Source organism: Falco naumanni, chromosome 12 (assembly GCF_017639655.2).
Source record: "Falco naumanni isolate bFalNau1 chromosome 12, bFalNau1.pat, whole genome shotgun sequence".
NCBI classification, from domain to species: Eukaryota; Metazoa; Chordata; class Aves; order Falconiformes; family Falconidae; genus Falco; species Falco naumanni.
Window position 1 is genome coordinate 11,793,556 of NC_054065.1, and position 27,879 is coordinate 11,821,434.

The 27,879-nt window shown below is 36.7% G+C and overlaps 1 protein-coding gene across 6 annotated transcripts in view; it reads left to right on the top strand.

Moving 5' to 3' along the window:
- BIRC6 (baculoviral IAP repeat containing 6) overlaps positions 1 to 27,879 on the top strand; it is a 183,434-nt gene that overhangs the window by 59,314 nt on the left and 96,241 nt on the right. For 3 of the 6 annotated variants that reach the window (XM_040611995.1, XM_040611998.1, XM_040611996.1), the window contains exons 23-44: positions 732 to 878; positions 1,424 to 1,611; positions 2,263 to 2,577; positions 2,994 to 3,093; positions 3,545 to 3,759; positions 3,944 to 4,152; positions 4,470 to 4,816; positions 5,778 to 5,997; positions 6,925 to 7,058; positions 9,652 to 9,789; positions 10,562 to 10,689; positions 11,120 to 11,251; positions 13,208 to 13,423; positions 13,796 to 13,979; positions 14,405 to 14,560; positions 14,910 to 15,043; positions 16,666 to 16,819; positions 17,598 to 17,714; positions 18,709 to 18,863; positions 20,163 to 20,289; positions 21,151 to 21,261; positions 27,717 to 27,850. In XM_040611995.1, the coding sequence (XP_040467929.1) occupies positions 732 to 878; positions 1,424 to 1,611; positions 2,263 to 2,577; positions 2,994 to 3,093; positions 3,545 to 3,759; positions 3,944 to 4,152; positions 4,470 to 4,816; positions 5,778 to 5,997; positions 6,925 to 7,058; positions 9,652 to 9,789; positions 10,562 to 10,689; positions 11,120 to 11,251; positions 13,208 to 13,423; positions 13,796 to 13,979; positions 14,405 to 14,560; positions 14,910 to 15,043; positions 16,666 to 16,819; positions 17,598 to 17,714; positions 18,709 to 18,863; positions 20,163 to 20,289; positions 21,151 to 21,261; positions 27,717 to 27,850 (3,761 nt within the window). The remainder of the gene's footprint in view (positions 1 to 731; positions 879 to 1,423; positions 1,612 to 2,262; positions 2,578 to 2,993; positions 3,094 to 3,544; positions 3,760 to 3,943; positions 4,153 to 4,469; positions 4,817 to 5,777; positions 5,998 to 6,924; positions 7,059 to 9,651; positions 9,790 to 10,561; positions 10,690 to 11,119; positions 11,252 to 13,207; positions 13,424 to 13,795; positions 13,980 to 14,404; positions 14,561 to 14,909; positions 15,044 to 16,665; positions 16,820 to 17,597; positions 17,715 to 18,708; positions 18,864 to 20,162; positions 20,290 to 21,150; positions 21,262 to 27,716; positions 27,851 to 27,879) is intronic. The other 3 variants (XM_040611999.1, XM_040611997.1, XM_040612001.1) reach the window with 3 other exon arrangements.

Here is a 27,879-nt window from a genome sequence, read left to right on the forward strand (position 1 = left end):
TTTTTCTGAAGTTGGGAAGCTGCCATATGACAGTCTTCTACTTAAATGTAACAGATTTAATGAGGTGTTTTTTCTGTTTCAGAGGCATTAAAATACCTTAAAAGTGTATTTGTATCTATCCTTTCAGGTTAGTTCATAAGTGAATATTTAGACCATGGAATGTCCTAAGAACGAGACAATTGTTACCTGACAGGAGATTGTTTTCATAGCAAGCATATTCATCGGTCGTAGTGACTTCTTTCCTTTCTTGCATGCTGTTGTCCATCTCCTTCCCATCCCTCCCTCCATACTGTGAATTTGTTAGCATATTGATTAATAGTCTGTTTTTTATACTAACTTGGTGTATAATCTTACTTGGTCTGTTGCTTTCTTTTTCTTCCTTTCCAGTAACAGCAATGTATTTTCTGCAAGGTAATATTCTCACAGTGTAGAGAGAATAGACCATCCATATATCATTTATTTCTGAAATTAACAAGGTTACGCTATGCTTCTGCTGTCACATTTGATAGTTTGACTTACTGAGATACTCTATTCAAATCTGGCAGCATTATCCATTTAAAATACACTTCCATTTATATTGTGGATGTGATATTGTTAAAGTGTTTGTTCCACAATATGAAGTAATAAAACATGTGGATTACATTTAGCTGTCCCTTTTGACTCTTCATAACTTCGGATGTCGCTATCAAGAAAATATTAGCTGATTGTGCAGAGATTTATTTCTCTTTCAGGAAATGGGAAAATAAGTAGCTGTGCAGCTGCTGAAGGTAGTTTTACTTCCCTTACTGGACTTCTGGAAGTTGAACCTCTGCACTTTACCTGTGTTTCAACAAGTGATGGAACTAGAATAGAAAGGGACGATGCAAGTACGTTTACTGGTATATACAATTTTTCATTTTTTCTACGTAGCATAGTTCCACAATACGATATTTGTAATTGGACATTATGAGCACTGTTTGACAAACAGTTTGACTGTAGTTTTATAAATATTGAAATGTGTTGTGGTTTGGGGTTTTTTTTTAATAGTTACTTTCTGTGAAGTTAAACTTCTTACAGCTTAACAAACACACTGGATTCCAAATTTATTAATTTGAATATGTTTGTTTCTATGGAAGAGAATGAAATGCAAGCTTGTATCTTTACCTTGCAGCCTTATGTGGTGAAAGAATTCCTGGACATCAGGTGGCTTTTCTGTAATGAAAATCTTGCATGCTTGATGTGTGTGTCGTCTATAAACCATATAATTTGTAATTCAAAATGATGTTACTTTGTAGCAAGGACTGGATAAAAAGGAGCTATTTCTGTTGGGTTTATATTTCTCTTAACCATTAGTAAGGAATTAAATTAAAGGTGTGTTTTATCATTTCTTTTCTACATACATGTTTTTGTTTTGTTTGGTTTTTGTTTGTTTGTTTCATGCCAGTGAGTACCTTTGGGGTTACCCCAGCAGTTGGTGGCCTCTCTTCTGGAACGGTTGGGGAAGCCTCGACAGCACTGAGTTCAGCAGCCCAGGTAGCTTTGCAGTCTCTCTCTCATGCAATGGCCTCAGCCGAGCAACAGCTCCAGGTGCTGCAAGAGAAACAGCAGCAGCTTTTGAAGCTTCAGCAACAGGTTGGAGGCTATTTGGCTATTTTTTAATGCTGTCTCTAAACTTCAAAAGCTGAGAAAGTAGTTGCAGAGCTAGTCATTCCCCCCCCCCCCCCCCCTTTTTTTTTTTTTTTCTTTCTTTTTTCCCCAGAGTGTATTTGAGGAAGGAACAACTCTGCTCTGAGGATCACTCTTATTAAGCAAAATGCTGAGAGTGTCTCCCATGCTGCTTTGGTCTTTCAGACTTGTTTTTTGTGTATTTTGAGGGTGGGCTGGGAGTTTGTAATCAAAACTAAGTTTTAATACATAAGTATGTAAGTCTGAAAAAGCCCACTGAAATGAAAAGTGCAGTTGCCAACCTGAGGAAGTAGCAGTCATAAAGCCATTGTCAGTGTGAAGCTTGGCTGTGTTGACTCTACTTCACTGTTCGGTTGTAGTTTTTCTGTTATTTTTTGATTACTTCAATTAAACGCTCATGTTCCTCAGCAAGTGAGGTCAAATTGAACAAAGTTTTGTTTTTCAGCTTATAGTTGGACATGTAACATGCCTGTGTTGAAGGTAGCTTGGATTTATTAAATCTAGTTCTGTAACAAAAGTTGAACTTGTAGTTCAGTACTACTACTGTGTTCACAAGCAGTATTATCGATAGATACACTGCTTTCATTTTCCCCACAGAAAGCTAAGCTGGAAGCAAAACTGCATCAGACAACAGCAGCGGCAGCAGCAGCAGCATCAGCAGTTGGTCCTGTTCACAACTCTGTGCCTTCTAATCCAGTAGCAGCCCCAGGGTTCTTCATCCATCCTTCAGATGTCATTCCACCCACACCAAAAACAACTCCTCTGTTCATGACTCCACCTTTAACTCCACCTAATGAGGCAGTCTCTGCTGTTATTAATGCAGAGCTTGCTCAGCTTTTCCCTGGTTCAGTCATTGATCCCCCAACAGTTAACCTTGCAGCACATAACAAAAATACCAGCAAGTCTAGAACGGTAATTATTTTTGATTGTTTTTCTTACAGAAACAAGATGCTGTAGCTTTATCAGGGTGTAATTTGTACTTGAGTGCTAGTAAATATCTGTTTGTTTAGATGAGATGTGAAAGCTATATTACTAAGTTTAGACCATATGAAAAGGAAGACTTATGAAAGCAAGATAGTGTTGTTACAGTACCTCAGATAGTTTCTTTTAATTGGAGCTAGCTTAACTAAGGTGTTACTAATCCTTTGAACTTAGTAGTTAATATATTTTGATGGTTCATACTTCAAACTAAATGTAGTGAAGTGTTATCAGAATTGTAGATTCTTTAAATCATAAGAGGTTTTCTTACAGCCTTTTGTAAAGAGCAGCTTATTATAAGTGCATAGATTTTAATGACTTAATTTTGCTGATGTTTTCCCACTCCTCAGAACCCACTTGGATCCGGTCTTGCTCTTGCAATATCTCACGCTTCACATTTTCTTCAACCTCCACCTCATCAGTCAATTATTATAGAGCGTATGCACTCAGGTAAAACCAGAATTTCTAATAATAATCTTGACACATTTTCTAATAAGAAGTGGAATATTTTCCAGGGTCTTAAGTAAGTTGCTTAGCTGTAGTCCCACTTGGCTTTCCGAAGAAAAGATATTTTTATTCTTTCTGGAAGTTTTAAGACCCAGCGTTTGGTGATGTTTATCAAGTTGAAAAGTCCTGGGGGCTGCAGGAATATGTTGGGTCTCTGGACAAAGCACCTGTTCTAAAATGTATGAAAAGCATAACAAATTAAGTTGAAGCCAAAATTTTGTTTTCAAAGGGGTACAAGCTGTGGTGAGGGATTCTGAAGTTGTGCAGCTATTTTCAACCTCAAATATATACCTTTTGAACAATAAATAAACAAGGCTTTACTATTTGAGAAGTAGCATCTCTTTGCTTGTTAGCACGCACTGGTATTTTAGGCAATCCTGTGTTTTTCCCCTAGGAGCAAGAAGGTTCGTGACGTTAGATTTTGGAAGACCTATATTACTGACGGATGTATTGATTCCCACTTGTGGAGATTTGGCTTCTTTGTCAATTGACATCTGGACTTTAGGAGAAGAAGTGGATGGAAGGCGACTGGTTGTGGCTACTGACATTAGCACACATTCACTTATTTTACATGACTTGTTGCCACCCCCAGTTTGCAGGTTTATGAAGGTAAAAGGAGATAAACTGCATATTCTGTCTATAAAGTCTTGATCTTTGGTGTGTGAACTTTATCTTAAGTTTCTTTTCACACAAACTTTAGTTGGCTATAAATTCTTTTATGTGTCATTGACTGGGTGTTTATTTTGCCTGGTTTGATAAGATTGTGTTATAATGTAGTTGTGTTCTCTTTCAGATCACTGTTATTGGTCGATATGGTAGCACAAATGCAAGAGCAAAAATCCCATTAGGATTTTATTATGGCCATACCTATATCTTACCCTTTGAAAATGAGCTGAAACTAATGCATGATCCCCTCAGAGGAGAAGGTGAAGCTGCAAATCAGCCAGAAATTGACCAACATTTGGCAATGATGGTTGCGTTGCAAGAAGATATACAATGCAGGTTAGAAGAAAAAAATATGTGTACTTACTAGTTATTTTAACTTGAAACATTGGAATATCATAATGTTGTGGTTGGTTTGTTTTGTTTCTTCCCATGATATTCTTCAGACCAGAGAAAGCTCTGCCTTTGCTGTAGAGTTGTTGCAGTGAATATCTTTATAGTAGCAACAAAGACTATACTGTATTCTATTTTTTTTAGTATCTGTTTTAACAGTGCATTCAAAATGGACGAGAAGTCGTCTTCTGGCAGGGTGACTGTCAAATGTATTGCTGTTTGCTAATGTCTATTGAATTGTGTGTTGGAATATTTCCCTTTAGGTACAATTTGGCCTGTCATCGGTTAGAAATCCTTCTGCAGAGTATTGACCTGCCACCACTCAATAGTGCTAACAATGCCCAGTACTTTTTACGAAAGCCAGACAAGGCTGTAGAAGAAGATAGCAGAGTATTTTCTGCTTACCAGGACTGCATTCAGCTGCAGCTTCAACTCAACTTGGCTCACCATGCTGTTCAGAGGCTCAAAGTAGCTTTAGGTGCAAGCAGGAAAACGCTGAAGGAGCAATCTGATCCAAAAGAATTGATTCAGATGTCATCCACAGAACAGTTACGCACCATCATTAGATACTTACTGGATACTTTGCTTAGTTTGCTTCATTCTTCCAATGGTTAGTATTTTTCAAGGTTTTGATATTTTTTTCAAGTTAGTAGTAACAATTCGCAAGAGTTTCTATTTCTTGATCTGTGCTTGCCCACTATAAAGCTTTTAAACTATGTTCAGATATGTTTTATTATGATTTTAGTAACTGGCAACATACAGTGTAAAGTTTCACCCGTGGCACCAAGCTGACATAACCACTTTCTGCTCCCGAAAAGGATAGGCGAGCGTGTCGAAGGCCTTCTCCCTTTTCCATAGTTTTGGCTGCATATTCCTTTGTTCAGGCAGTCAGCTGATCCTTCTGTGGGCTGATTCAGTTTGCTGAAGTAACAAAAGACTGTCCAGGCATAATACTCGTGTTTTCATAGGTAAAATCAGCTTGTGGAAGGATCTGTGAGCTTTGAAGCCTGTTTAACACTGGGGGATGGATTAGGCAGTTGGAAGTGGGGAGGGGAAGCAGATGTTGCTTCTGGGGGTGGAGGGAGGTCGTAAAACCAGTATCTCTACTCAGTTCATTATTTCTAATATCCTATAAGGATTTTTTTTGCTAAACTTGCCATTGAAAGAGTTATCGGAGAACTGAAATTGAAAAGCCTGAGTAGGAGTGGTGACTTTTTCTTTTTAGGAAAAAAAAAAAAGCAGAACATCATTCTGTTCATATATAGGTGTGTCTGTCTTCTGTCTTGTAATTTTCTGTGCCAGTTTGTTCTTAAGCATAATGATGGTATGGTTTTTGCTTTGTGTAGATTCTATGGGGTATTCACTGTGATATGAAATGGTTTGGTTTGGACCAAATGGCCTGGTCTTTATGGCCTGCAAATTACCATCTCCTCATGTGTTCCCTCCTCCTTCCTCTCTGTGCCAATTAATCTAATAATAATAGTTTTAAAAACCTCCTGCAAACTTTTTCCTCCGATGTTTTCAAGCCATTGTCTCCTTAAATATAGTTGCTTGTTCTCCTTTATTAAAAGGGCACTCTGTTCCTGTGGTTCTGCAAAGTACTTTCCATGCTCAAGCTTGTGAAGAATTATTTAAACACCTATGTATCAGTGGAACCCCAAAGATACGACTGCATACAGGTCTTCTGCTTGTTCAGCTCTGTGGAGGAGAAAGATGGTGGGGTCAGTTTCTTTCAAATGTACTGCAGGAATTATACAATTCAGAGCAACTTCTCATATTCCCACAAGACAGGTAAGGTGTAAGTCTGTATTGATACATTATCTGTGTATCACCTAAATAATTCCGTTGTTCATAACTTAACGTTGGAATTGATGACATTTGAGTGAAGCATAATTATCCATCTATTTCATTGATTTAAGAAACAGGCCCCAAAAAAGCACTGCAAACGATAAATATCTGGTTGCAGTTACGTATTGCACCTTTTTGGTGCCTGCACCACAGGAAGTTGCTATTTTTCCTTACTTGGAGATCTTTGCATCCCTAGCAGAGTTGCCTCCCCGGTGTCAAAAATTGCCTTCTCCCTTATCAGGCTTAAATGCACACTCATCACAGAGCTGCTCTTCTAATGCATTTGGAAGCAGGGTTGAGACTGGAAAGCATGCTATTATCATTTAATGCAAAAGATTTCTGTGAGATAAGAGCAGGCATAGAGTTGAGCATTGAATGTTAGATGTGTTAATTATTTCAGATTATTGATTGAGGTCATAGTTATTCTAAACATTAGCTTTATTTTAACATATTTGCTGTTCTGTGGCTTTCTGCCTTCTTTGGACAGCAACATTTATACTTCTATAACTTTTAAAAATTAATTAGTTAGGTGATACCAGAATACATGCATTTAATTCTCCATCCCTACTATTCAGTATGTCATATGTAATGGGAAATAAAAGGATGAGATCTTGTTTCAGGTGTACGAAGTGGAATGCTCTGCTGACCTCTTGAGGGTGAAAGAGAAAATGTTCACCCTAAAATGCTGCATTATTGTTACAACAGAACATGAAATCCAGTTCACTTGCTGGCCCCCAGTACGGCGTTCCGCAGCAGTCCACTTGTGTCTCAAATGAAAGCCTAAGGGAATATTGTTCTAAAAGTGGCGTTTCAGGATATTACTGGATCTGAAAAAGAAATAAAATCTCAAATTTGTGAATTTTTTTTTAGGGTCTTCATGTTGCTTTCTTGTATTGGCCAAAGATCGCTCAGCAACAGTGGTGTGTTAGAAAGTTTACTTAATCTGCTGGATAATCTGCTGTCACCACTGCAGCCTCATTTACCTGTGCACAGAAGAACTGAAGGTAGCCCTCTAATTTGGGAAACTGTATTTTCATATTCATTATAAGCTAGAAAACTTGAGAGACTAGCTCACAATTTTTGGTATGTTAAAAAAAGAAATTGCTTGTTTACTGTATTTCCAAAACACAGTTGCCTTTTAAAATGTGCTGAAACTTCTTGTTCTTTAGGTGCTAAAAGAGATTCCTCCCCCCATTCCCCCACCCCCGATTAAACCTGAGTAAAATCTATTTGATTGCTTTTCATTCAGCTAGGAAGCTTTAAACTTTTAACAGAGTGGGGGGAACATCCAATGCTCTAGCGAATGATTTTGGAATTTAGCATTTTGGAAAGAAGTGCCCCTCTTTGCTCATGAGATCCTGTCTAAGTTTCAAGCTTTTGAGGTGAAACGTGGTTATGAAGACAAGTTTGTTAGGTCTGTCTGCATGGTGTCTGCAAACTACATGAGGTTTTTTGCAATCACAAGGAATTTTCATTTTTTTGACCCTAAAAAAATTACTGAAATTACATTCTCCAAACTTGATTTTCTTTGAGTGTTTTCTTAAGTGCCCTAAGGTTGAAGAAAATGCTTGCTTTTGAAAACATCAAACTCCAGGCTACTTGATTTTTATGTGCATGAGAGCCTTGTAGAAGGCATGTTGCTTAAAATTGTTAGCCTTGTGAAGTTGGTGAATGCCAGCTGAGACTGTCCTTACTTTTTACCTTGTCTCCTGATGTAAACAAGCCTACAGCTGGTGTCAGAAGCTGTCCTATTGCTTCCCATTGGTCTACCGTGTACTTTCTGTATCGTGGCCATATCCTGCTGTAGTCTCTAACTAGTCTGAGGCAAACCCAAGCTTACGTCTCCTCTACCTCTGTTTGCACTCTCCCCACAGCTGCCAATTCCTTTCATAGCTCTTGCCTTACTAGTTGTCCTCACGGAGGACTTTAGGAAGCAGAAGTAACTGATACTTCAGAGTTTTATTTGCTGGTCTTCCAGCTTCCTTCCTCCTGGACGGTACAGGTGAGTACTAGGGCATTATTATGTGTGGTGGAAGCATCAGGTACAGCAGAAGAAATTCCTATTTGAGAACTATCATGCATAACTAAGGGTCAAAGGGGTGAAAACTTACTGGGGAAGAAGTCAGAAAATGAAGGACAATCAGAGCAAGAGGTGAGTGTTGTGGCCAGAGAGAAGTTATGAACTTTGAGGCACAGGGAGGAAAAAAAGAATAAGCGAAAGACACTTGGAGGGAGGGAGAGAAGCTGGAAAGTTTGGTTGTATTTTGTTTTTAAAGATTTATTTTATTTCAAGAGGTAAAAGGAAATGAAATGCACTTTTTTAAAAAGAAGTATGAAAAGGTATATACTTTACTCTTAGCAGGCTCCTTTCTTTTTATTCTGCCAAACAAAAAAGTGTTAGTGGTCACCAGTGCTACTCATTTCTATTCTTGCAACTTAGTCTGCAGTTCCTGTTCAAGTCCTGTTGAAGTGTAATGAGGAGGTCTCCTGTTCCTCTGCCAGCTTGGAGTGGGCTGCTTTCTGCCAGTGTGGATGTGAAACTGGAGTTAGCAGTCAGGGGCTGCATCCTGTTGCTTGGGCTGCCAGCAGCTACATGGGATTTTGGACAAGTCATTTCTGTGCCTTAGTTTTCTTGTTTGATCTGGAATTAATCGTAGTTAATTAAAGCTTTTTTGAGGTCAGTGCATGAAAAATGTAGTGTAGTTAAATGTGGCTCAGCACAGTGCACAGATAGGAAAATGTGCGTGTAACTTCTAGTACTGATGACTTTGCTGTTATTGACAGTTACATAAAAATATTCCCTTTGCATAATGACTGTGATTAAGCAGTTATTAATTGTAGGTTTCTGGTATTTATTGAGCATTCTTGAGTTCACTTCAGAACTGTTCCTTTAGATTTACCAAGGTTTTTCTTGCATGATATGTAAGATACGGGTTTTTTCCCTTCTGCCTGTACAAAAATACTGCATTTAATGTGTGAGACTGAAAACAGGCAGTAGCCATTCATGAGTGTTGCCAGCATGGTTCATTAGTCTGAACTCAGCCTTGGCTTTCCTGCATCTTATCCAAATGGCTATGTGAAAATACACTATCAATAAATAATGAATAAAAATGAATCTATTATATGTGTTAGTGCATGGTTATAACTGTCTTGTTGGAGCCCTGGTGGTTGGAGGAATTTCATGCTATGGAATTTGAGACATCTAATTTATGTGCTTTAATGCAAGCAGCTGTCATTCTGCATTTGGTATTTAGGAAATTTAGAGGTACAGTTTTGGACTTTTTTTTTAAAAAAAATGCGGCTTAATTTTTAGCTTTAACTGTAGAGGTGAAGCTTTTGACTTCTGACTTTGTCAGACTAAGACCTGTGACATTTTGTTTTGCACCAGAGTTCTATACTAAATGTTTGATTTGTTGCCTCATTTAGGAGTGCTCAGACTCTTAATTTTCTTTTTTTTTTTTTAAAAAAAAGGGGGAGCAGAATCTTTGTGGCCTAGTGAAAGGTGTGCCGCTCTAATGGTTTTTATGTTTTCTTTTAAAACTAGTTTGTTATGGCTTCAAAACTTTATTAAGGCACTTCAATCTATTTATTTTGAAGGGGTATTAGACATTCCCATGATCAGCTGGGTTGTAATGCTGGTGTCCAGGCTACTGGATTATGTAGCTACTGTTGAAGATGAAGCAGCCACAGCCAAGAAACCTCTAAATGGAAAAGAGAGGGAACGATTTTTGACAGGTATATAACACTTATTATCAAAACTTGCCTCTGTGGGTATTGGTTTGGGAGCTGTGCAAATACTTCAAATGTATTTTCAATTCACTTGAAAAATGAGATTTTAAAAGCAGATGTGATCATTTTATTTGCACTGTTGTCTGCTGCTTTATGTCCTCGTCTCCTTAGAAATATGATCTCTTTCATTTTTTTTAAAGTGAAAAATACAGGATTAGTTTTAGTTTGTGAAATGTCTGTATATTATCCTGTGACTCCAGAACCTGGCAATTGAGAGTACACCATGTTGAGACAGTTTGTATTATGAAAAAGGGCAACAATATGACTTCATAACTAACTGCTTTAGTATTTGCCATGGTATTTGTATCTGGTATTTTTAAATGCATTTTTGGTCTGTATTTTTATTATTACTGACGTGGATTAGCTATAGTTTTCTTTGAACATCTTTTCTAAAAATGAAAACTGCAGAGCTTTTGTGTAATGGAAGCTATTCGGGTATTTTTACTTAGGACAGTCTTGATTACCTCTTTCATATGTTTTAAAAATACTGAAAACAAGGTGGTACCACTGCATTTTAGAATTAAACAAATACTGCCATCAGTGGTGGTAGTTACATAACACTAAGAGAGTTAGATTTTGCTTGTTTCTTTAGTATTTAGTATATGGGGGTGTTAACCATTGCTGCAACTTAAATGCTTTTCTCTGGAGTTATGTGAGGTTTAATAAGATGGATTAATATCTGGTTTGGTTTGGGTTTTTTTTTTTCTATTTCTTTCAGGAAACCAGTGGAGTTTTATAAATAATAGCCTTCACACTCAGAGTCTGAGCAGATCTACTAAAGGCAACAGCAGCCTAGATAGACTGTATTCCCGAAAGATCAGAAAACAGCTGGTGCATCATAAACAGGTGACTTCCAGCATGGTAGTAGCTATTTTCATGGAAGTATATCACATTTATTGTATATCTCATTTCTTGAAAGAACAGCTTAGGCCTTGGGACTCATTCAGCCTTGCTTTTGCATAGGTCTGGTTCTGCAGCTAAACGGTGCCTAACTTCTTTGACATTAGTCTCAAACCATGGGGCATGGGATCTGCTGGAAGAACGTATGTTGGAGTGTACTGTTGCACTCTGTGGCCCATATTGGACAGTAAATATAATCTACTTTCTAGATAAATCTGGGTGTACCTGAGTGCAAGCACCAAAGCTGTGATTTTAAAATATTCTAAAAGTTCAAGTTAAAATTTGAACTGAAGATTACTATCGTATGAAACATACTGATCCTTTTAACATCTTATTGCTTAAATTTTCATTTTTTCCTATTAACATTTTCTTTTAGCAACTTAACTTATTAAAAGCAAAACAGAAGGCTTTGGTGGAACAGATGGAAAAAGAGAAAATACAAAGCAACAAAGGATCATCATACAAACTTTTAGTAGAACAGGCAAAACTAAAGCAGGCTACTTCAAAGGTATGATGCTCTGAAACTGTAACTGATTTCTTGTCCTTTGTGTGAAAAGACCTGTTCCTGCAAAGTCATTTTTGTCCTACGTTGACCTTATTTTAAAAAGCTGTTTCATCATGGCTGCTATCAAGTATATTCTGATGCTGAAAACAGCAGCCATCTGGAAATTTCTTGTATCGTGAAAAATAGTTTATCATTCCACAGGGTTTTTTTAGGTAGTCATGGCCAAAATCACTAATAATCTTGTAATTTTGGGAATGCCAGTCATATCTTTAAACTTTGAGTAACATATACAGATAGAAGTGTGAAATAATATTTTGTATGGCTAACTTTTATGCATGATACTCTTCTGGATGCTCTCCTGATTGAGTAACCAGAAAACAGTCATGCCAACGGTGGTCTCCCCAAACTAATAAATAGGACTTTGAGAATGTTTTCTGAGCTTTCTCAGAAGCTTCTTGGCTTCCTGGAAGTACGTATCACGTAAGTCGTGGCATCTTGCAGTAAGCCTCCAGATACTGAGGGTGGATGTGGTAGTTAAAGAATTATTTTGATTATGAGTTGAGGTGCTGAAATTTATGGATTTCTAGAAATGGCAACATGGACTTTGCAGGGAACACAAAAAAATGTGGTCATCTTTCTAGCTACCAAACTTAGGTGTCTCTTTAAATATTTACTCTTTAGTTCCAGAAGTGCTCATGTTCATTAGGATGACTGAAAGTAGTGCCTGTGGAAAGAGATTATAGAATGTTGGACCTTACAGGCAATCCAAAGGGAATTCTTACAACAAATTCCAGTAATTTTGGGGCAAAAAATTTAAACACCAGCATAAAAATAAAGCCATAAGTTTTCACTAACTCTGCTTGTCATGAGCTATTCTTTCCTGCCCTATCTTCTGCTTTATTCCAGCAGGTTATGTCAAGGGGGCTACTCCACTGGTGGCCCCCTTGAGACATCTTTAAATGAGTCACTGACTGAAATATGCTGTCCAGCTATTTAAGTTTGACTTTATAGCAGCCATGTTGCATCAAAAAAGCATGTTGAGCTAAAGAGTTTTCCCCCTGCAGTACTTTAACATCTAGTTACGGTATTACTGTACACCTGATAGTTGCATTTCATACAGTTGTTACTGCTTTGCCTACTAATCACTTTCAGTTATGACAAGCTGTGAGTAACTTAAAACATCTATTGCATTTAGGAGAAAGCTGAAACCTTTGTGTTAGTAAACAGTTCTTTCTTTGGTTTACTTCAGTAGCTACTACTTAAATGAGATTATAAGAGGCATTTGTGTTATCTAGTATTAGACTGCTTGTGTAGCTGATACAACGAACTGAGCTCCTAAATGTCTGCCCTTGGTGGATGGGAAGATTAATAAAAGCACCTTCTTTCCTCCACTAAATTTGTAGACCCTCTGTCAAAGACTTTTTAGTTTAGAGCCCTGATCAAGAATCAAACAAGTTTGATTTATGGTGGCTAGTGGACACGTTGTACCCTGTAAGTATTAGGAAAGTTGGAAATTATTGATTTAACTGATGTGAAGAACTGGGAAGTCGGCATTCTTTTAAGAGTAAATTTCCGTATTAGCTATTTTTATATGCAGTTTGCTTCATGATAGCCATAGTTTTATATGGAGGTGTGGAAATATGAAAGAAACTTCTAAAATACATATCTTCAATATGTTTTATGGCAAACATAAAGGCTGAATTGGCACTTATGCAGTAGTCGATTTGATTATGAGTCTGTCACCTGAGATAAAATGATGTCAAAACAAATTTCTGCCGATAACGCCTTAATTCCATTCCAGATTCTCATATGTTCTGAGAGTCTTTATTATTTCTTTTTAATTTTTCTTTCTTCCCTGAGTTTTACAGTTACTGTTATTTCTGCCTCAGATTTTCACTGGGAAAATATTTAGAGGTTATTTTTAAAATGTAATTGTTGCTTCAAATTTAATTTCTGCAGCACTTCAAGGACTTAATACGGTTACGTCGGACTGCGGAATGGCCCCGTTCTACTTTAGATACGGAAGTATCAACAGCAAAGGAAACTCCAGAAATTGAACCACTTCCATTTACACTGGCACATGAACGCTGTATTTCTGTAGTGCAGAAACTGGCACTCTTTCTCCTGTCCATGGACTTTACTTGTCATGCAGATTTGCTTCTGTTTGTTTGTAAGGTAAGCAGAATATGGAACATCACTCTGTAGTTGCAATGGAGACCACATTAAATTAACTTTCTATTACTGCTTTTTTGTTGGCTTGGTGGTAAAAGTTAGCTGCAGCATTAAAATCAGTAATTTCTGGTGAGGTTGTTTTTCTGATCTGTCAACTTTTATGTAGCCTATGATATGATGGCTTAGAAATTGTGTAGAAAAAGTTAACTTTAAAAAAAATATTTTCATATCGTTACACTTCTAAAATTCTAAAATTTAAGCTAGTGAAAACAGATTATTTACTTGTAAGCAAAATCTAATAATAGAGATTAAAGCTATTATATAGTATCATAGTTTTAAATATGAATAGGCATATATTTATGGGTCTTTTAACAGGTTCTTGCTAGGATTGCAAATGCTACAAGACCAACAATTCACTTATGTGAGATAGTAAATGAGACTCAGTTGGAAAGATTATTGCTGCTTCTTGTTGGAACTGACTTTAACAGAGGAGACATCTCTTGGGGAGGAGCATGGGCTCAGTATTCTCTTACTTGTATGCTGCAGGATATTCTAGCAGGTTTGTTTTCAGTTCATGTTTTTCAGAGTATACGTTGCACTTGAAGCTTTCTTCCTTTAATGTTTTAGGGTTTTTTTTTTGTTTTGTTAGAATCTGCTGACACTACTACGATAGAAACCCCCCTCACTCCCCCAAAAAACAACAAAACCCACCACAACATAAAATTGAGATTAGTGTGTAAAAAACACAATTTAAAATTACAGTTACAATGAATCCTGAATTAGTGACTTGTGCATTGTAAAGTTAATATTTATCTGACCCTGATTATTTAAATATTAGTCAGAACTAACTCCCCTTGAAGAAGTAGCCCTTGAGGAATTTAGAGTTAGATGGAGAAAAACAGACAGTTGGCATAGACACTGGGATGCTAATTTATAACTGGAATAAAGCTTGAAATGGAATTGTCTGCTTAATCTAATACCTAGGAGAGTTGTTGGCACCTATAGCAGCTGAAGCTATTGAAGAAAGTGCTTTGGGAGAAGATGCTGGAGCTTCGGCTGGGGATTCTGATGACTGTCTCCAGCAGTCCGCAGTTCAGTTAGTGGAAACGATAGATGAGCCTTTGACACATGATATCACAGGTAAATTATTCCATAGTCTTGATGTATGTATGTTTACTGAAGAAAGTAAAAAAACCTTTGCTGTTACTCATCTATCAAAATATCCAGTAAAGGATTTTTGGCGTTAGGGTCATTAGTTTCTGAAAATATGGGCAGAATATGAGCAATTCTTCAACTTAGTTTTACATCTGATCAGTAAAAAACGGTTATTTTTCTGATTACTTAAAAAAGGCAAATTGATTGCATTCATTAACATTTTCCACTAAGAGCTGTAATATCAAAAGCCTTAAAATTATACATTAAATGTATCATATAGCCACGTTTTATAGTTTGTACTTGGTAGTATTAATACTCTTTTAATCATTCACAGGTGCTCCACCTCTGTCATCTTTGGAAAAAGATAAAGACATTGAACTTGAATTACTGCAAGACCTGATGGAAGTTGATATTGATCCTTTGGATATTGATTTGGAAAAAGATCCCCTTGCAGCCAAAGTTTTCAAGGTATGACACGCCTGCGTTTTCAGGATAACCTTTACATGTGAAACAGTAAAATCCTTTTTCTCTTACACTTTTTCATTAGTGGTAGGTATTTCATATCTTAGACCTGCTTTTAGCTTTTTATGAAGGTTTACTGTAGAATGACAGGAAAGAACGTAAAGATTGTGTTCACATGTCAGATGTATTCATATCTCAGTTGACCACAACATATTTTGCTTTTGCATCAAGATACCTGTATAAACAGGAGGTTCTGAGTTTACTCATATTTTAGCACATGTTAAAGATAAAAAAAGCATAATATAAAGGAAAAATAGGATCTAGTCTTGTTCTTTTTTAAGAACAGACTGCCATTTGCTTCTGTGATTGATCTTGAGAGATAGTACTGCTAGTATTGGATTTGGGAAAAAAGAGTCAGAAGTAACTAGTAGACCAGCTTCAGACTATAAAGAGGTGCAACTAACTTTCCACTGTGGAATGAAAAAAAATATTAAATGCTTTCATACTTAAAATGGAATCTAAACATATTAGAGGTAGTAAAATTGCACTTAGATGTAATAGTATATTGTCAAGGTACATTAAAAATCCAAAGTATTTTGCTTGTAAAGAAGTACAGCTGTTCTTAACGAAATATTGAGTCTCCTTTCTCTGTTCTTAAGAACAATACTCTCATTTGGAGCTTTCTTGCTCCTCTCACTATTGACTTAAACAGTCAGCCTTGTTTGAATTAACCTGAATTACCACTTTCTTAGACAACATTACATTTTCATATATTCCTTCCTGTGTCCTTCCACTGATTACCTATCATGTAAAGATGTTTTTTCTCTAAATCTTACCTTAGCAAAAATTCCACTTAGTGCTTAATTTTTGTGTTGCTGGTTTTCCCTCCTCTTTTATTCTGCTGTCATTTCATGTGGCAGTACTCCTTAGTCCGCTTCATCCACACATATCTTTATAATCTTATTGCCTGATTGGATGTCCTCTAAAAACCAGCCAGAAAAACACTACTTCATTCTTAATCCTTCCTTAGATTTCTTTTCTATCTGTAAAATGACAGTTGATACTGAATCATGCCAATAAAAAGACAGGCATATACAAATTGCCTTCATACAGTCTTATGTTACTGTTTTCTTTTCCTGTGATTTGTATCTTTTCTTAGTGTCTTACATTATTCAACAAGATTATTCAACTCCTTTCTGTTGCAGAGCACAGTACAAATAATCCCTGAGCCTCACTGAGGCCTCAGGGTACTTTAATGGTATAGTTAATAATATAGTATTCTGTCCTGATAAATAACTTCTCAAAATATGTGTGGCACTCCACTTACAAATTTACAGTGTGATACAGATGTGTGTATAAAAACTGATAATGTGTTCAAATTGGCTTTCTGAATGTTTGAGATAGCTAACTAGATTGCTGGATTTTGACAATCACTAAGGATTAAGTAGTTTATACTGGAAGTAAAATTGAAACAGAATTTTCTAAAGCTCTTGGATCCAATCTTCTGGTTTTAATGTTTGTTGTTAGTCATTGCAAATTTTATTTTTGTACTTGGGCAGTCTAAAGAGTTGCTATTTATTTTTTTCTTTTTTCCTTTTTTGTTTGGGGTTTGTGTTTGTTTTTTTAAGCCTATAAGCAGCACCTGGTATGATTACTGGGGTGCTGATTATGGCACCTACAATTACAATCCTTATATTGGAGGCGTTGGAATTCCAGTTGCAAAACCACCAGTAACTACAGAGAAAAATGGATCACAGACTGTAAGCGTATCAGTCTCTCAAGGTAAGCAATGAACTGAAAACCTGTTCAGCATCTTTTCTGTGAGACTGTATTTGACACTTTTGTTTAGCAGAGTATGTTAACATTCTCTAAGGCCATTAAGTGGAAAGAATTACATTTTTAAATGCCACAGTTTTTCTTTTTTGTAGTAACTTAAAGAATATTATGTTAGGTTTTTTAAAAGAGCCTAACATAACAGAAAATCTTATTTTCTAACATTTTTGAACACACTCTTATAGGCAGTTTTAAAACTTTCCTGTTTCCTCAGGAAATTTTGGAACATCTTTTCCGTTTAGCTGATAATTTGGATCGTTGCCTCTACCCTAAGGACTGAGGTGGCACACTTGTTTAGTTTGGAGTGGCACTACTGAAATGGGGTAATAGATTTTTCTGCTGCCACACTGGAGCAACACAGCTTTTTGGTTCTTGTTTGAGAACTATTACCATAGGAAAAACAGGCTTAAACACATGCAGATTTGGTCATGTGTCATATTAAAGTGACTGTGAAAAGAAATATGTGTGTATTTCACAGAAATTCAGTATTTCATTAATTACATATTTCATGTCTGTAAGAATTTTATGCTCAGTTCAGAGTGTAACTTTCTACATTCTGCTTCTGTTATACATAAACCTGAATCTTCCGATTAGTGATACTGAGAATTTTTTTTTTTTATTATTTTAATGTATACTGTGTATCTCTGTTGCTTGCACAGGAAGTTAGAGTAACTAATTATGTGTCTTTGATATAATTCAGTTTTACCCTGTTTGTTGCCTTGTGCAGCTTTAGATGCACGTCTAGAAGTTGGACTGGAACAGCAGGCTGAGCTGATGCTGAAGATGATGTCCACCCTGGAGGCTGATTCCATTCTACAAGCATTAACAAACACATCTCCTACATGTAACTACCTGTTGTCAAATCATCCTCTTCACATAATGGCCACGATGCTTTGAAATTTATACTAATTTTTTCTGCAGTCATTTAGCAGCTTAGGACAAGTTATATTTTGCTTGAATTTTCTTGTTAGACCAAGCTTTAGAGATATTTCATTATTCAGATATTTTAATTATGTGTATACGTATGTTTAAGACATTTTGTGAAACTGGTCAAATATGCAAGATTTCTTTTACAGTGCATTATACTATAATGGAAGAATTGTTTTCATTTTCTGATCTGGATGCAAGTTAACATTAAATTTCCTGGTTTTGTAAGCTTCATTCTTGCATTCATTGTGAAATTTCAGCTGTTTGAAAGCTGCTTTGTATTTGACAGTTTCACCTATTCAGTGGTGGAAGTGAAAATATTTGAATACAATTTCGAGCCCAGCTGTTCAGTAAACTTTGTGTTATAAAAACCCTCACAATGCCGATTTGCTCTTGAACATATTTTCAGTGAGTTGCACTGCCCATCTTTTAAGATGTGCTTCTTTGTAGCTCTCTGGATAGCTTAATATGCATGCAGTCATTAGTTGAATATCTGATGATGGAATAGGTATAGTGACATCCTCAGCCTTTACTCTCTGGAAGTTTTACTGACTGCAGTAGTTTTACCATAATGCGTGAGAGAGATTCCAATTGTTTGTCTTACCATGGTGTTATCAGGGTACTCCTTTAGTACGTGTTTAGCAAAAAGTGTGAAAACGTGTTTGTGCGGGCTCACTTTCCAAACAGTTTTGTGAAGGTGGAGGTGCCTGATATTCAAGTATGCAAGGATACTTGTTCACAGTATGGTAGTCAGCAGTCCAGCTCAGCTGAACAATAAATTGAAGATGTTCTTGTGAATTATAAGTGTCTTTCCCATAAGTATGAAATGCATGGAGATAAATGTGAGATTGCTTTTAGCAACTTTTACAAAATAATTCATGGGGGGCGGTACTTTTTCTTTTGTTTTTTAGTAACCCAGTCTCCTAGCGGAACAGATGATTCACTGCTAAGAGGATTACATGCTGCTAGCCAAAATGCTCAGTTGATTGTACAGTTGTCATCTATACCTATGCTGAGTGCATGCTTCAACAAACTCTTTTCCATGCTACAAGTCCACCATGTTCAGGTATAGAATTGTGAACTTTGGAATGTTTTGACAGTATTTCCCTCTAAATTTGAAAGTTCTTTTCCTGTACTTCTTACTACTTAGCATTCAAGTAACCTGTTACATAATGTACTGTATTGCTGATGAAGCTGTCATGGACAACAGTACCAACAAATTAGTAGACAAGCTGCTGAAAGCTTTTATCAAATAGGACATTTCTTGTTACAGTTAAAAAGTGGGTATACATTTTCATAGTTAAAAACAAGTTCGTAGATTCCCTGGAAGATAATTGTTAGCTTATTAGTGAAGAGTATCAACAAGTGTGCAGTCTCCATCTGTGGAGTTTTTCAAAACCCAGCTGGATAAATGCCTGAGAAACCCATTCTGATGTCGCCTTTGGTCCTTCTTTGAGCAGAGGCGTGGATTGGATAACCTCCAGAGGTCACTTCCAACCTGAATTACCCAGTGATCCTGAATCATAGAATCATTTAGGTTGGAAAAGACCTTGAAGATCATCAAGTCCAACCATTAACCCAGGACTGCCAAGTCCACCACTAAACCGTGTCCCTAAACACCGCATCTAGTGTGCTTTTTGAAAAATCATTGTTTTAGCAATACTTTCCTCAGAACATGTACAGGAATGCCATACGTGATATATATGAGTGATTAGGTGCGTGCCTGCCTGCCTGTTCATATTTTAATTGGCTGGCTGACTCCATCCTTCAGTCATTCTTTAAATATCTCATCCAAAATACAGTTGTGTGATGTAAAGGGTCTTGATACTTCCCCAGAATATCTAAATAGTTACTTTCCTCAAGGGATTTATGCAGTGTGAGCGTTGGTGTGTGTGTGATACCAAAGGAGGTTTCCCAGTAATTACATTGGCCTTTTGAATAATTTCAGTTGACTGGTAAAATCACTTTATTGTATTGAGACATTCCAAAAGCTTACATGCAAACCAGCATTTCAGGTGTAAGGTTATAATACAGACATTTCTGGGCAGTGTTTAAAGCTGCTTTTTTTTAATATAAGTTTAAAGAAACTTCTTAAGAGAACTTACCTGTATTTAGAAGAACTCGATTGCAAAAACGTAGCAGAGGCATTTGCTGGTTATGCTGAATTTGTCTTGAATATTCAGGTTTATCAGAATCTTCAAATCTAATCAAGGGGAGAGAGAGAACGTGTGTTACCAGTGAAACAGTAGCAGCTGAGAATGTAGATAAGGCTTTTAAACTCAAAACAGATAACTGCTTTGGAGTTCTGGAAAAACACTTGAGTTTGGTCTGATAGTGTTTTTTTCCCCCTTTTTTTTTTTTTCAGCTTGAATCCCTTTTACAGTTATGGCTCACATTAAGCCTGAATTCCAGCTCCTCTGGAAGTAAAGATAGTGGCGCTGATATTTTCCTTTATAACGCTAACCGAATACCTGTAATTTCCTTGAACCAAGGTAAAATACATTGAATATGGGAAATTAATTTTCAGAAAGTATAAGACAGGTTGGGTTTTTTTTAAGTACTCAATTGTTGCTAGCGAGTAAAAAGTATTATAATAAGTATTCTTGATAAGATCAGTGTTGGGATAACTACTCTGTTCTTGTTAAAGAGCTCTTGGGCTCATTATCTTCTCGACATGAAAACTGTAGCTAATATGTAACTGAGATTCTTTGATTTTGCATAATCTTCTCAGAAACTAATTTGTAAAATCTGTGGTTCTTAACTCATAATTATTCCCATTACTACTTAGTATGAGGTGAACTGTTCACCTGTACGCACTTCTCTGACAAACAACTTCTTGTATACTGTCCTATGATCCCTTTATTTTCAAAGCCGTTGGCGGAGGGGGGAAGCCCTGTTACTTTTTGGCATCAGACTACTATCTAGTACAAAGACATGTAAATTTTATACTGTAGACTACTGTCTAGTACAAAGACATGTCAATTTTATACTGTATGGTTTAGAAAATCTGTAGTATCATGTGGTGATAGTCCAAAATGTTAATGCTTGCTATAATGAACCTGTTACACTGACTTCCACGAGAGCATTTTGCAGCCAGTTTCTTTGCATCATTTTCTCTGAGGTGTCAGGGTCAGGACATTGTAGAAAGTTCTGTGGGGCAGTTCCCGGGAAGTGTTGGTGAGGCTGCTTTACCTAATTACCTGGAACAATAGTTGTCCAAACAAAGTAAATACAATAAACAATTATATTAATAATAATAACAGTAATAAATATAGCAGCTTGCAGTAAAAATAAGAATTTCATAGTAATACCTTGAAGATTAAAGCTTGGAAAAAACATGTTTTTCTTGACAGCTTCAGTAACTAGCTTCCTGTCAGTTCTGGCATGGTATCCTAATACCCTACTCCGGACATGGTGCCTTGTGCTTCATAGCCTAACTCTCATGACAAATATGCAGCTTAATGGTAAGTTTTGGGTTGTGGTTTTTTTTTTTAATGTTGATTGTTCTAGTGATGTACAAATGAGTGTTGATTCCCATCTGAAAGACTACCAGAACTTTCCTTTTGTCATGTAAGTAGTTTTGCTGGTTCTCCATAACTTCAGGCTTTTTAACAGTGGGGTCCTTTTATTGCTTGTACCATGGGAAACTGAAACTGTAGTGGTAAAAGAAAATATCATTGTAAGTAGCTTGACAGCGTCTCCTAAAAATTAATTTTAGGACTAGCTAATGATCCTTGGGAATTAGTTTCAGACTATGGGAAGAGATAGCAGAGAGGAAGGATTAAGGTGCTATGAGAGATTCATGTTTTTCTTAGCAGTAGGGATATTTTTGTAAATATACAGCCACTAGTTATTGCTTATGTTAAGCTATCTGAAAATGAGCCCCTAGAAGCTGAATCTATTAAAAAAGAAATCCAGCGCTTTCATTTCATTTCCCTATGCACATCAGATATCTTACATTCTGTACATTGCTCCATTACATACTAGAGATAATCTTGCTTTGTGAATGAGATTTTGCCACAAGACGGGTAGAAAGTAAAGGATGTAACTTTAAAATGAAGACATTAGGCTTCTAAATGGCTTGCTATCGTAGGGCAGCTGTCGTGAGGAATGCTTTGGTGGCCTTGTCCTCAAAGCTAAAGAAGGTAAGCAAACAGTAAGAACTTGGAGGCTGGAATCTTTTAAACCCTACATGTTAGACCATGTCAGAACTCTTAAATTCTGTATTCACTCCAAACATATGTAGTAATTACAGAAGAAAGAAACCCAGAGCCACCTGAAGATCACACTTACATGAAGCAATTTGCCACCCTGTGATGACACAGCTATTCCCCAGAGTTTTCCTCAAAGATGCTTATGAATCTTTTCTCATATATGCCATTTCAAATTGTTGGTTTTTGGGTGCACTTTTTTCTTCAAGTTTTCACTTAATGTCCCTCTTCTGTGATGTTATTTAGAGATCAGTCTCAAAAGTCTACTGAAATTTTTGCTGTTAGGTGAAGCAATAGAGCTAAATGTGAGTAAACTAATGGAAGAGACTTAATTGATATTCACAAACTGAGATGTCCATCTTGTTGTTGGTATTTGAGAATAGAATGTGGCTTGATTTGTAGGATACCAGTGCCTGCAGTTAACACCCGTTTATATTTTCAACACTCCAATTAGTAACTGTAGACTAGCAATTTCCAAAAACTGCTGTGTGTACCACTGAGACCATATGTGAATCTCTTCCAAGTGGTACAAAGCTCAGTGTTACGCTGTGATGCTGACAGGCAGCTGCATATTTGCAGGAGTTTCTTAGCAGTTGCCTGAGATCAGCAAGTGATGATTTGAATGAAAAGCTGCTCAGAAGCAATCACTGTGATTCATCGCAGGCACACCTCAGCACATGGATGTGGTTGTGCATTTTTGTGTATATAGGATTGTGAGCCCAAGGTTGGAGTTGAGTTGGAGATGCAAGCTTGCTGGAGGGTAAATAAAAGGATTGAAAGTGTGTCTCCTTTTATATATGTGTGTGGATTAACACAGATAAATATTCCGTAACTGCCCCTTTCCCCATACTCAATGATAGAACCAGGAGCTAAGTAGGTTTAAGCACCCATCAGGTAATTTCTGTGCCAGTATTCCTCAGCTGCCAATGATTCAAGATAATATTCTGTCTTAATGGCACTGAGTTATCACATTTAAGAAGTGAAATAATCTCTGTTCTGTTCTTGACAATTGAAGGTAGGATCCATCAGAGCACTTTTCCAATCAAAAATTTTGGTTTCCATGTGCTTTAGTTCAGAACTGTGACTAATAATAGTCTCTTAACCCATTGCAGACAGTGTCTCACAGGAGTTCTTATCAACTTACAGTTTGCAAGATCCTGCTTTCCAAGAGAGATAGGGGTTTGGATTTTTTTTTTATTTTTAATATATGCAGCCAGTAGAGAACAAACAATTTAAAGACAAGTTGGTCCTGAGACTGGTGAAATGTATGTCACATGTCAGCTGTCTTTGGAGTCAACTTCCTCTTGCATTTGTCTTTAATTCTGTAATGTTTTAAGCTATGAAGTACAAATTGTTCACATATCTTCACTGTATTGCCAAGTTATGGGTAGGGTTTTTTCTTTTTTTTGTTTAAACCATTAAGATGTCAATTACAGTTAATGGGGAACAATTTAGGTTAGTCTTGCTAGAGGTGTGTGGTTATAAAATGAGGTTCTTTGCCCTTTTAATACCCAAAATACAACAAGCCCCCAGACGTGTTCATTTGCAGAATATCTTCACTGATGAAAAAAACACCACCACTAAAAATACTTTATTCAGATGATTTCAGGTATAATAACCCTTTTCAGATGCACTAAGCCTTTTAAATAAACAAGAAAGCACCTCTTCGTGACTTAATCCTTTTTAGATAATCATATTTGCTGTTTCAGAAACTGAAAAACAACTTAGAGATATAATTGCTTATAGATGATTCGATAAACTCTTTTTGCAGGTGAGCATTTTAGCACTGAGAAAATCCCACTATCCCTTTTTTCTGAACCACTGGATCTCAAAGCCTTCTCAGAGACCCTCCTTCTTAAGTTTGCTTTATTGAGCTGAGATTCATTATTGCCATTTGATACATAGATTCAGCCATTCTGTTTTCCCCAGTCTTCCATTGAAAAAGAAGAAAGGAAACAAAAGGGAAAAAGAAAAGGTGGGGGCAGGGTGTGTGTGTATGTGTGTGGGATGTGTGCAGTGCTTTTTCATACTTCTCCATCCATTCTAGATAAGGGTCTTGCCTTATTTGCATTTTATGAGTAGTCTCTTTGAACCCACTTCTGAACCATTGTACTCGGAAGATTAAGGTGTCAGTCGCTTTTTCTGCAAGAGGTCAATGAATTAGAAGTTTTTGTCATGAGAAATGAGGTGGTTCTAGAGATCTCATCCTGACAACATTTTTTTTCAAAGCCGTTTCTTAGTTATTTTTCCAAAACCCCAGATCTCTGTAGTATTAATCAAAGCTTTTTAGTTGGTTCCTTCCCCCACCTGAGTATAGGGCAGATTCTTATGGGGAACTGGCCTGTGCTGGGATTTTATGCGTAACCACTGTGTAGGGCAGGTCAGTTCATGGTCAGAAAATCTTACTTCAGTATGCCATTATGTGCTGATAAATGTCATCAGAATAGGAGCTCAGGCTACGTAATTTCTATGCTTCAGAAACTCTTATCTGAGGAGTGCAAAATATTTTTCAGGAATAAACCCAATGCCCACGTCATTTCTATTTGGAGCAATGACCTTAGTTTACAAGTTCCAGGGACAAATTTTGCAAGGATGGTTTTTAAAATCAGTATTTGATGGGTGACGTCTAAAAGCATTTAACATTAGGTAAAGGAAGGTGGATAGAAGCAAATCTACAATGATACCTGGCTAAGAAATATTTCAGCACTACAGTTGCTCTAAAGTAAACAGCTATAATCTGTCAAATCATTCTCATGGTGCATTTACTCATCTGTTCCTTTAGTAAGAACTATTCATGCTCTCCTCACATGCCCTTTTGCTTATCTGTTATTGTTGTCACCAGAAATACTGTTTGGGAGCAGTGTTTTGAGGATAAACACTACCTGACAGAGTAGATAATGTAGATGCATCCTGAAATCTGTAGTTAAAATGTCAAACGAAACGTGTCAGACTAAAAATACAATGTAGGAAAGAAAAGTGGGGGTTTATATTGTATTTTCAGCTGTTAAATGTAAAATATAAAAATAAAATAACTTATGAAGTAATCAAGCTGTATTTATTCAGTTATGGCACCAACCCTATCATGAAACAGTAGAAAAACTATGGATCCTTTTAATCCTGGAAGGAAATGAGTTGAGGTTTAGCATGACTTGGCTATTGTGTGTCAAAAGAAGATGGGCTGGGACTGTACATGCTGGGGGAAGTTCTAACATACATCTTCTTGTATTAAGATGTAAAGTCTTTGCAAGTAGCCACATTTAATTTTGTAGTTACAGTACAAACCTAACAAGTGAAGGTGCAAACAGCACGAAAATGCTGGAGTTCTTAAAATAATGTTACTTTCAAAGAAACACCAAGTGAACAAATTAAATGACTTCAAGCTACACCCGAATTGTGCCCTGTTCAGAAAAATGCAAGCATACGTATTCTACAAGCTGTAGTTTCAATGGAGAGTTTGATTTGTTTTGTTTAAAAAAACAACATTGACTGTTACTTTTTTGTTGTGTCACACTTGCTTGTCACACTGATCATGATCCTTATAGACTTCGTAGGTGATTTGGTGCCTCTGAAGAAAATTAAATACCTTCTGTCAATGAATGTACCATTCAGGAATGCAGGAAAGCACAAAAGCGCTTTGAACCCTTCTTCAAATAAAAATACAAAAAATTTGGGCACTTTTTACACATTTTAAAATCAATTTGGATACTCAGTAAGTACTTTTGGACAAACTCAGGTGACATGTAGCTCAAAACTGAAGTCATATACAAAGTTGGAATGATGTAATTACAATGAAATGTTTCAGAAAACTATGAAAAAACAGAATAACCAGATTCAGATTAACTTCTCATTTGGATTAGTTATGCCAGCTGCAGTTGAATGTAGTTTCAGTGACAGTGATTTGTCTTAAACTTCGAAGAAGTTTGTAAGTGGAACTTTTCCCCCCAAAAAACTCCAAAAGGCAGTAATATAACAGGTCTAAGTATACATGCAAGGGCTTGAGCTTAGCAAGTTAGTGTTCTTAATGACCTGAGTGTCATATTCGTTTGTAACATGTATGATGATATGCACAGAAGCACCTCCCAAAGCCAACAACCAAACCCAACCCCCACCAACAGCCTACATACCTAGTTTTCTTAGAAGGAGATCAGTGTATTGTGTGTTTTACTTCAGTAGATATTCAGGGGTGCTGACTGAGCAGGGGAAAAGAAACTTGATCAGTTCACCCAGACCGGTATTTCCAAGGCACGTCCTGCAGTGGAAGGCGTTGTTCTGAAATGCTTTTTGTTTCAGAGAACCTGTGAAATGTTGTACTTTTTATAGACTTGTCCCCAGCAGACAAGACTTCACCTTTTCATCCTTTGCACTATTAAATGTAAACTAGAGCAGCCTGATTGTCTAAAATACAATGGAACTGGAATGCTGTGGGATGCTTTCTTTTATTCAACTCCAGCTATTGCCCATGCCATCAGTCATAGCCATGCAGGCTTGTTCCACTACTAATGTAGTTAAATCAATGCAAAATGGTTTGTGTAGCTGTACAAGGAATACTTCCAGTGTAAGCTTTCTGCATGCAGCTGAAGAAAGAAATCTGTTTATTGTTTGAAAATAAAATGGCATTTGTTAAGGGGAAAACTTACTGTGAATTACCTTCTCCTTCCATCTTCCTGTAAGCATTTCTGCTCATACGTGTCATTCTGCTGAAGTGTGTTTGCAATGCTATTTTTACTTCATTGCTCTGAAAGCTTTACAATGGGGATGGAAGCAGACAGGATTTAATTCTGGTTTTGACAGAGATGTTTCCCTCCTGCTTAGGATCTTTAGTTTAACTTCCCTTAGTTGAAGGAAATTATTATGAATGATGAAGACTCTGGTAAACAGCATGACTAGCGTGTAGTTCAGGATTTGGTTCTTTTAACAGCCTCCATAATTAAGAATCTTATCTTGGGATGCAAAAGGGTACCAGCCAAGCTCTCATACCAAAGCATCATTTCCTCTTGATTTAATCGTTTTTATATGATGAGGTAATCTGAAAGTGGTTGCATCTTCAGCATGTTAATAACCTGTAACTTCATTTAGCTAGGTGTAATATTGTAAGAATGTTTTTTATGCAGTCGGTAGCTATGCTTTTTTTCAAGTTGTATTTTGAATTGATTCAATATACCACTTCTGAATGAGTAAGACTTCACATTAATAAAGATCATTTGTTTGATCATTGAAGGATGTATTTTAATTCTAATTCTGGTCCTCAGAGTCCTTATCTGTTAAGGTCCCTACAGTTTTAGTCAATGATGAGAAGTCTCTGAGTATGCCAAGGACAAAAATGTCTCTTGTTTACAGGATAATAGACCATGTGGTATTTGTCTGGCAAACTAACAAATGCATTTAAGCCTTGTTAGCTTGTTTTAATAGCAAAGAGAAACAAATCAAAATGTATATATTGCTTCTGCAAGAGGAAGCTCTACTTTCAGGAATACTGCCTTAGCAAGCTTGGAACGCTGGTGGAACAGATTTTGGGGGGCTTTATTAGCTGTACTTACTGAAAACCCTACTCTCAAAATTGTAGTCCTGAGTAAGCAGCTTTTGGTAGCTTATTTTGCTGAGAATATTTACACATCATGAAACAAGTATGAGGGATACGCAGTATAAACGTTTGATTTACACTGAATGCTTAAGATTATGGATTTAATTTTGATGTCTTTATTTTTAAGCTGGTCCAAGCAGTGCCATTGGAGCTCAGGAAAGTACTGCCCAATTGTTGGTGTCGGATCCAAACCTCATTCATGTGTTAGTGAAATTTCTTTCTGGCACTAATCCTCATGGAACAAATCAACACAGTCCACAGGTAACTAACTAGCAATTAAAATAGAGGCA